Source organism: Ipomoea nil, unplaced genomic scaffold, assembly GCF_001879475.1.
Source record: "Ipomoea nil cultivar Tokyo-kokei standard unplaced genomic scaffold, Asagao_1.1 scaffold1576, whole genome shotgun sequence".
NCBI lineage: Eukaryota > Viridiplantae > Streptophyta > Magnoliopsida > Solanales > Convolvulaceae > Ipomoea > Ipomoea nil.
The window spans coordinates 1574641-1583848 of record NW_017618004.1 but is presented as its reverse complement, the minus strand read 5'-3'; the positions used below and the strand labels follow the sequence as shown (position 1 = coordinate 1583848).

The 9208-nt window shown below is 39.4% G+C and overlaps 2 protein-coding genes across 3 annotated transcripts; one reads left to right on the top strand and one right to left on the bottom strand.

Moving 5' to 3' along the window:
- Nucleotides 1–263: 263 nt before the first annotated feature.
- Nucleotides 264–1056, top strand: LOC109190408 (chaperone protein dnaJ 11, chloroplastic-like). The gene has a single exon (XM_019340882.1). It carries the CDS (start codon nucleotides 442–444, stop codon nucleotides 892–894), a length of 453 nt encoding a protein of 150 aa, XP_019196427.1. The 5' UTR covers nucleotides 264–441; the 3' UTR covers nucleotides 895–1056.
- A 1039-nt stretch (nucleotides 1057–2095) lies between these two features.
- LOC109190403 (enhancer of mRNA-decapping protein 4-like) lies at nucleotides 2096–9080 on the bottom strand. Of its 2 annotated transcripts, XM_019340873.1 has the most exons (13): nucleotides 7983–9080; nucleotides 7636–7685; nucleotides 7401–7557; nucleotides 7071–7289; nucleotides 6687–6815; nucleotides 5867–6464; nucleotides 4854–5818; nucleotides 4341–4700; nucleotides 4151–4270; nucleotides 3552–3722; nucleotides 3128–3277; nucleotides 2885–3010; nucleotides 2096–2702 (listed from the first exon to the last, which is right to left on the bottom strand). In XM_019340873.1, the coding sequence occupies exons 1-13, from the start codon at nucleotides 8862–8864 to the stop codon at nucleotides 2394–2396; spliced, it is 4236 nt and encodes a 1411-aa protein (XP_019196418.1). In that variant the 5' UTR covers nucleotides 8865–9080; the 3' UTR covers nucleotides 2096–2393. The 2 variants fall into 2 exon arrangements, with proteins under 2 accessions (XP_019196418.1, XP_019196417.1); XM_019340872.1 differs by having other exon boundaries at nucleotides 4854–6464.
- Nucleotides 9081–9208: the final 128 nt, after the last annotated feature.

The window sequence follows — 9208 nt, the reverse complement described above, 5'->3', positions numbered from 1 at the left end:
CATAATTTTAAATACAAAGTTAGAGATTTGATCCTTCACCCATTAAATTTTTAAAAAAAAAACAAAAAAAAAAAAAAAAATCTTCACCCATACATTACCAAAAAAAAATAAAAAGTTTGGGGGTATAAATGTAGGACTTTAAACATTAGGGGTCCATGTACTATTCCCAAAAACCTTTGGTGTCCAAGTGAAATTAGCTAGCAGATGTTCATTGTTAATGGGCCCATTGTTCATTTCTCTTTCTCTCTCTCTCTCTCTATACTGCCACGGCAGCATAAACTATTTCCAGCGGCTCAACACCGTGGTAAAGCTCCGGCGCCCATAGAACCCTTTCACCTTTAAAACACCGTCCATGGCTTCTTTCTCTTTCCATCTCAATTCTCAATCATTCCTCTAATCATTCATATTCTCTTCTTCTTCTCCTCCTCCTTCAATTTTCAAATGCTCCACACGCTAAACCTTTCTGCTTCTGTTTCCTCCGGAGCCGTTAGATCAAGCCGGAAAATGCAACTCGAGGGAGCGAAGCTACGGAGACCGGTGATTTCCTCGGCCATGGCCGAGGCGGCACCGGCGGTGGAGATGAGAGGGCCGGGGAGCCTCTACGAGGTTCTAAGAGTGAAGCAGAACGCGTCGCCGAGGGAGATCAAAGCGGCCTATCGAACGTTAGCGAAGATTTATCACCCCGATGCCGCCGCTCGCTTCGAAGAGGAGTCGTCGTCGGACGGACACCTTTTCATGGAGATACAAAACGCATACGCCACGCTCTCCGATCCGGAGTCGCGTGCGTTATACGACCTGAAGTTGAGAGTGGGCAGCCGGGGGCGGAACGGGTTGAGCGGTTATAGCGCCGGGTCTTGTATGACCCGGAGATGGGAGAGCGATCAGTGTTGGTAGTTTCCGGTTTTCGTGGGGGGTCCCACATTTTTGGCCGCGTTTGGGATTTTCATTTGTGCTCGCTCGTGTAAATTCTACAGCTCTACTTCTTCATTTTAATTTTTTTTTTTTAAATATTCTTTTTCGAATATCACATTCTTCCTTTTTGGCGAAATGAGTAAATATTGAGCCCAATTTTTTAATTTTTAATTTTTTAAAAGAAAGTTGATGTGTGTGGATTGCTAATTTATTTATTATTTACCGACGCTAAACTTTTCAAATTTTTTTCAAGTATATTGTTTGATTTTCAGCTGATCGGATTGCACCAAGCAATCAGATCGTAAGTTGATTTTACTAAACACCAATTTTAGTTGTTTGACTAAGTCATATAGCTAAAGTTATTCAAATTGACTAGCCTAGCCATTTACCAAATAGGGTCAATGTATTGTTACATATCTAAATTGCAAAGTTCACACGCTCAATATGTAACACCATACACTAACAGGGCGTTTGGTTGGAAATAAGGAATTAGGGTGGAAAGAAATTGCAATTCGGTAGGAAAAAAATAAAGTGGAAATAAAGCAAGAATTCAAATTACATTGTTTGATAGGGATGAATAGAATTATTGGGTAGGGAATGAAAAAAATAATATAAAGACTAAAATGTTCTTGTGTAATAATAATAGTAGTAATAATTAAGGGTACTTTTGTCATTTCATCTCTTTTTTCTTTTCCTACAACCACCGAATTGCAATTCATAGAGGGTGCCCATAAATTGCAATTCATAAGGGGTACCCATGAATTACAATTCCCTCCAACCAAAAGGCGTAATTGTGGCTTCCACAAATTGCACTTTAACAACAGCAAAATTACACCCAGACCATAAATATTGTGCATGTAAATGTTACTCCGTATAGTGACAATACATTTACACGATTTAAGAAATTGAAAAGACTACACGGTAAAAAAAAAAAAAAATGAAATTACTTTCTGGCGAAGGGAAAAAACAAGTCAAGAAGAGATGATTATAAGAAAAGAAAATGAGCAAAGGTAAATTTTTTTTGGAAAAGTTGTCTAAGGTAACTTTCAACTGCTATAGTAATTTAACAGATACTGTGCTACTTCCGTTTTCTACTGAGATTAAGAATGAATGATTGTTCCAAATTCATATCAATGTCTACAATGTAAATTATATCCCTAAAATGTATGTAATAAAAATAAAATACTTGGTAAAAAAAAACACTTCATTCAGTACAAATTGAAGAAGAATAGAATGTCCCAGTTCAAAAAGGAATATGTATATCCAAAATGAACTAAACCTCCAACTGGAATATCCACAGATTCCACACAAGCTGTTACACATTTCACCTCAAAATATCAAAAAGGAAGGAAGGGACAAAGGGGACAGATAAACTCCAACAGTGTCAGAGAGACCAGACAGAGTTACCTCTATATGAATATCCCTAGAATATGTACATGCTTCTGTATTCACCAGATTTTGAACATTCTTGGGCTTAAAAATCATTTACTGGTCATCAGCATAGAGTTTATAACATGCATAATCAGCCGAATGTTGGATAGTTCAGGTGCAGCGGTTGTGGGAAGACCACGGTGATGGTTCACGATCTGATATACTTGCTCAAAGATAGGGCGTACATGCATTGCAATCATTGGGTCAGTTGGATTTATGGCCGTTAGCACATCTCTCATCCATGATAGTTTCTTGCTTGTTTCATTGCTAATGTCACATGCCAACTGCTGAAGAAGTGAGAGGAGTACTCCTTGACTCAAAGGGAGAGGATTCGTTGACAAAATTCCAGGCAGGTCAACCTGAGAGTGACCAATAAAGAAACAAACAAAAAACTATTTTCTTAGATGCCATCACAATCTCACATTCACTTTGAACACACTGGGATGTATGCAAGGTTTTATAATTGGCTTACGCAAGAGTCTCTGGGATAAGATCTGTACATCACAATCAATATTAACAACTACAAAACAGTACAGAATACCTGAGAGCATAGCCATGATACAATAGACACATCGCTTCTTTGCAAGGCTGCAGTGAAGGCCTCCTCATACTTTCTCTCTGCTAACAGTCTAGATAACTCTTTGGTTGGATCAGGGGGTGCCTCAAACTGTTACACATACCAAAGGAACAAGTTTGCTTAGCATGGACAAAAGAACTCATATTCAAGGGTATACAGTATTTTGAACACAATAAAAAAATACTTATCAAAAGGAAAAAAAATAACCTTCTCAATTTGGTGCATGGGCCCATTACTTAATTGGCTAACAATTGGATTTGTAGCTTTGGAACTCGCTAAAGCAAGCAGCTTTCTTTGACCTTCAGCAAACTCACCACTAAGGGTTTGAGTCATTGATGATGCTGAATTTATTGCATCCTGAAATTAAGGTTAATTAATCTAAATATCATAGAGACTAGAGAGAACCTGTAGGAGATTCATGTGATATGTTAATAATGTTTTTTAATCAGTAAATTGTATGGCTTTTATTAAAGGTATATTGACAGGTCAAAGTTTTTACATTCATTCAGTGGATAATGATGGTAAGCTCAACAGCAAATCTTAGTCTCCAAAATAGACGAACAAAATAAAAACAAAATCAATCAAAATATGCAAGAAAGTATTTGCATCACTGCTGGGACAAAAAAAATACCCGTAAAGCAAGTGCCAAAGGCGAATGCAGTGACTCAAATTGCTGTTGAGCAGCAGTAGTGTGTTCAGCCATTCCTTTTTGAAAGGTAGCATCAACCTGCTCAAACATTGCCTTGCATGACATGTCAAAGGCAGGGATTACTGAAGCTTCAAGAGTGGATTTCAATGTTTCCTGCATAACAAGTTTAATACAATTAAATTAGATGTACTTGAGGAAAAGAAAATAACTTTGTTTTGGTCAAGGTCTCAAGGAGCATTGATAAGGTTCACAAAAATTGAAGTTAGTAACACTATAACCCAAAGAATTGTCATGCATTTTTCCCAACCACCAAAGTGCAATTAATTATTCTTTTCAATCTTTTGATAGGTAAAGGTTCATTAAAGCATCAAGGATAATTAATTATCTTAGTGGATAAATATTCCCAAATCAAAGTGAGCATTTATAAAGCACCCAAAAACAACTATGAGAAAAAAGTACAATGCCAACATTTTCATCCATTTTAAATGGTAATTTCAATATTTTATAACCTTTGAAAACCACCAATGCAAATGTGGCTTAAGGAACACTGAACCAAACTGGCATGATAAATTTATGCTTACCTGAAGAGCTTGTTTGCCAGAAGTTTGAAATTGTGCTTGTATTTGCCTGGCGACGGTGGCTTCAAGTTTAGAATTGATTGTTTTCTCCAATTGACTCACTGTCTTATCACCAACACCCTTCTGCATCACAGAGAATCAATTAAAACCTGATATATACATTTAAGGATGGAAAAATTTTCACGATACCCACCTGAAAGGCTTCAGAGATAGCTGAGGATACTGCTTTCTCTATAATGGGTGTTACAGTCCGTGCAACAATTTGACCAATGGCACTTAATTCCTTCTTCACTATTTTTTCTACAAGCCCCGGCAGGTCCTTGTTTAAGCAGTTGGAGATCATATTAGTCATCTGTTGAGTACGGTCACGTAATAGCTTTTCCTGCTTTGCACTTTCTTCTTGAAGACGAACCCATAAAGCATCAGCATTGGACTTGGCAGCTTTCTCCATGCAGCGTCCCAAGGCTGCCTCAAGCCTTCTTCCTTCTTTGGTTACTGGAACAGCAACCATCATGCCCATCTGCTTCTGTGTTTCTTTTTGCATGGACATGAGCTACAAGCAAACATATGGTGAGTTAATCATAAAGAGGAAGTGCAGTAAGTGACATGAACCAATACATCTTCAATATGATAGCAAATAACAGTATTGTATTAACAAATAATAATAATTATTAAAAAAATAATAATAAATAAATAAAACAAGCACCTGATTCAGCATCTCTTGCATAGACAATATCTGTGAAAATGCAGCTTCCATGGAGGAGTTACTCGAGCTGACAACTGCTTCATTAGAGGAATCTGTTGAATTAAAAGCACTAGGTAATGCTGATGGTGGCACAGAACCCTGAGGATTCTTCCCTTTCGGTTTCTTGCCCTTTACACTCTGTTCAGTTTGTTGTTGAACAGGAACAGGGATTTTTGAATCTAATTCCTTTCCAGAGAGATTACTTGTAGAGTCATGCTCCTCCTCTTGATTACTTGATGGTTGGGCCAAATCCTCGCTTCCATTGGTCCCATCAAATTGCCTAGAATCCTCGGCAATATAGGTTTCAGGTGACAAGGCACGACATTCTCGTGCCATTTCCATCCCAAGATCAGATGCTTGAGAGCAAAATGCTTTCTCCTTGTTGTCTGACACAAAAGTGTGAAGTTCTCGAGAACCAATATCATTATTATGATTAAATCTTGATTCACCAACAACCTTAACTTCCACCTCGACATTTCTTGCCTCATTATTGACTAAAACATCCTGTATGTCTTCACTCTTCTGCTCAATAATATGGTTCATTTCAGAAGAAGAGTCCATCAATATCTCAGAAGGAGTAACCAGATGAGTGGGCTGCTTGAACTTGATAGGGTGACTGAGACCTGATGAAGCATCCTCGTGGGAAACTTTGCTTTCATCATTCCTAGCCTCATCATTTAAGGGGCCTACATCAGACAAGTTGGTGTGAATGGAGTCCATTTGCCTGTCTACAGAATACTCAACAACTTTTGGATCTCCACCATGATCATTAATAGAGCTGGGTTCAAAGCTGTTTGATGGGTTTCTGAAGCCAGAAAGTTTACGAGATAATCTAGGACTCAAAGGAAGCGGAGGTGATGAAGTGGGTGCAATATCAGTATCAGTGTTTGAACAAGAAATGGCATCTGGTTTACTTTCCATGCTATAAGTAGCAAATTCTTGTGAAGTGGTTACCTCAGTAGAGGCAGAGCTCACAGGATGTCTCCCAGATGGTGCACTCTCAGAACTAGAATCAGGAATAGGTAATTTTGGAGTAGGGTTAGATATAGGTAATTCTGTTGATTTACTTCCAGAAGATTCCATCTGAGAAAATCCTTCAATATTAGCATCACGTGAAGCACTAGATTCTGACCTCTCAAACATGGCATTCTCCAATGGAGGAGGTAAACACTGTGATAAGTCCAGAGCATACTGCTGAATAGCCTGTGTCTGAACACAATACACCTGAACTATCTGTTCACCATTTGGCAGTAGGTCACTCGTCCCAGTGAAACTAAGTATTGGCATAGTAACAGTAAATTCGGCTATGTAATCCATCCTTGTTGCGGCCGGGTTAGGACCATATTCTAGGTGCACTGCATATATGGCGTTCTTTTTGGCATTTGCCAATAAGAGTAAACCAGCTTGAGACAAGGCCACAACTTGATTAAAAAATCCCTCCCCAACTCGAGTTTCAGCTGAACCCTTCAGCTCTAATGTCTGTGTACAATGCCATGATTCAGCATCAGTTGGAAGCAACCAGCCTTCTTCACTTGCTGATGACCATATCTTCACTTCTCGATTAAGTGGGCCCTGTGAACATCTTCAATTAATTATTTGCAGAACAGAGCAGAAGAGCAAGTTTGAGTGATCACTTATCATCTAAAGAATCAAAATAACATCACTAGCTTACTGTTTAAGGAAATATTTTACATTAGACCATTTGTTGAAAAAAAAAAAAAAAAAAAAAAGAATCGTTTAATACTTCAAAGTAGATATGAATAGTAATTGTTTTAAGGAAAATTAAGCACATACCCCAGTAATTAGTATGATGTGGTCAGGGTGGTTTGGAGCAGCCAAAAATGTAACAGAATTTACAGGTTGGCCATCATGTGGCCGCAGTACAGCAATTGGAGTTGATTTGCGATCCTCCCAAACCTTTATCTGTTTAAAAGACAAAATCCACATATGCATAAATAACAAGGGCTTATTACTTGGTTCCCATAAACTATAACACGCCACTGGCAACTATAAATCTCTACACCCATTAAGAAACGAAATGAACACCAAGTGAAAAAGAAAAAGAGATATTAAGTGAAGAAACTCAAGAAAGAGAACCAAGTGCTAGAAAAGTTTTTCAATAAACCAAGTCAACTAACGTTGCGAAGTCACAGCCATGAAAAGTAGGAATTAACCAACCGTGCCATCTACTGAAGCAGATACAAGACGAGTGATCATCCACTGAGACATCGATAAATCAGTCACTTCTCCATCGTGAGTACCAACAAGCTGGACACCTTCAACCAAGCGGTCAACTGGACACCTCAGGGGTTCTTCTGCTGAAAATACTTCACCTTTTCCAACTTTAGTGGTATCAATTTTCAGAACTCTTTTTCCAATCCCAACAACAAGAATTTCCTGTGTCAAGGAGCACCATAACGCTTAAGACAGCTTAGAAAATGAGAAAGCCACAAATCAAACTATAGAATAATGCCAAAAAGTTATAAAGATCAGATTCTCAGAACATACTTGCTTGTGGCAATGCCAACAGACTCGTGGGTGAAAAGATTCTCCTTCTCCCACAATTTGAATAGCAATGACTATCCGGCCTATTATTTGTGGCTTGTCGTCCTCATCTTGTCCTTCAGTGATTTTCCATACATAAATCCGTCCATCAACACTTGCACTGTCAAATAAGCACATAAGCAAAATAAATAAAATACATAGAGAATGCAATACTGTGAGCAACATCAAACAGGAGTACCTAGCCAAAAGGTGAACATCCTCTGCAAAGAAAGCCATGTCTGTAACCCTCTGAAAGAAGATATAAGTTGAGGTAAATAAAAGAACCTGATTTTATTTAGCCAAAATTAAAAGACTAGAAATGTTCTATTCTGTTTCATGCAACACTACCATTCAATGATGAACAGCTAATTAACCTATTCAAATTAACCTATTCAGCTACTTTAATTTCTTTTTCATTATGAGCAAGTGTGAAGCAAACTTAGGGATATTCTATGGTTGAAGTAGAAGCAAGAAGTTAGAAGTATGCATGCATTCCAGAGATGCAATTTGTTATATGAGATAGAACAAAATCTAAGGATGCACAACCTGAGAAAGACCTTTAAGCAATGATCTCAAAGCAGTATTGATGTTAAGGACCCGTATATTGCCCATCTTAAGTCCATAACATATGTATGTCTTGTTAACTGCAATTTGCCGGCCAAGAACGAGCCCAGGGTCCGAACCATACTTTGTAATGGGAGTAACCTCGAGTTGGGGCTGCACCTCACCAGGCAATCTAACATCGATATCATATAGAATGTGATCGCCAATCAAATGCCGGCCTTTAGGCAACTTACTGCTCGGCATTCGCATAGGTCCTGAACCCGCATGTATGATACCAATACCTGGAACTGAGGGCATCAAAGGAACACTGGTCGGCACTGAAAACTCTGAAAGATCGGACCCAGAAGTGGTAGGCTGAATGGCGGGCACTGGCATGGAGGGCTGTTGGATTTCGTGAGCGGAAGGCGGCGGCGCACTCAAGAGCGCCATGAGCCGAGCACCTGGATTGGGGCTAGTATTCGGGTTCTGGTACTGGTGAGGACTGGCGGGCGGGGGTTGGAGAGGCGGAGTAGGGAAAGACATGGATCTCTGCTGGTGCAAGTTGGCGAACTGGGCGTCCCCTTGCGGAGGCGGGCCGCTGTACTGAGGGATGTGGAGGTGGAACTGCGGGTGGTGGTGAAATGGCGAGGTCTGAGGCGCGAACGAGTAAGGAACGCCGCCTCCGCCTCCGTTCGGCGGGGGATAAGAAGCAGACGGTGGAGGAAACGGCGAAGAAATCATCAAATTAGGGTTATTGGGGTTTTGGGGATTGGGATTCCCCGAAGCTGACCCAGGTGGCGTCGGCGATGGCGGTGAGGGTTTGAAGTACTTGTGCATATCGAATGGGCCTCCACCTGGCTGGTTAGGATTTCCAGCTGAAGCCATTGATTCTGAGAGAGATCGGATCGAATAAACTGTATATATCTATATCTATCTATCTTCTATTGTATTGTATCTATATCTATACATATAGATACGATACAGAACGTATATACGGAGAGAGAAATGGAGAGATCGAGTAGTGTTTGTGTAGACTGAGTTTTGGGGTGACTTTTTAGAGAGAGCTATGCCTAATAGTATGATGATGATGATGACGACGACGATGACCAACTAGGAGGAGATGAATGATGGAGAATATTATTATTTATGTGAATTTATGAATGGAAGTGCTTCAATTTTTTAGATATGCTTATTTTTCTCCCTTTTATTTCCAAAATTTGTAACTTAAT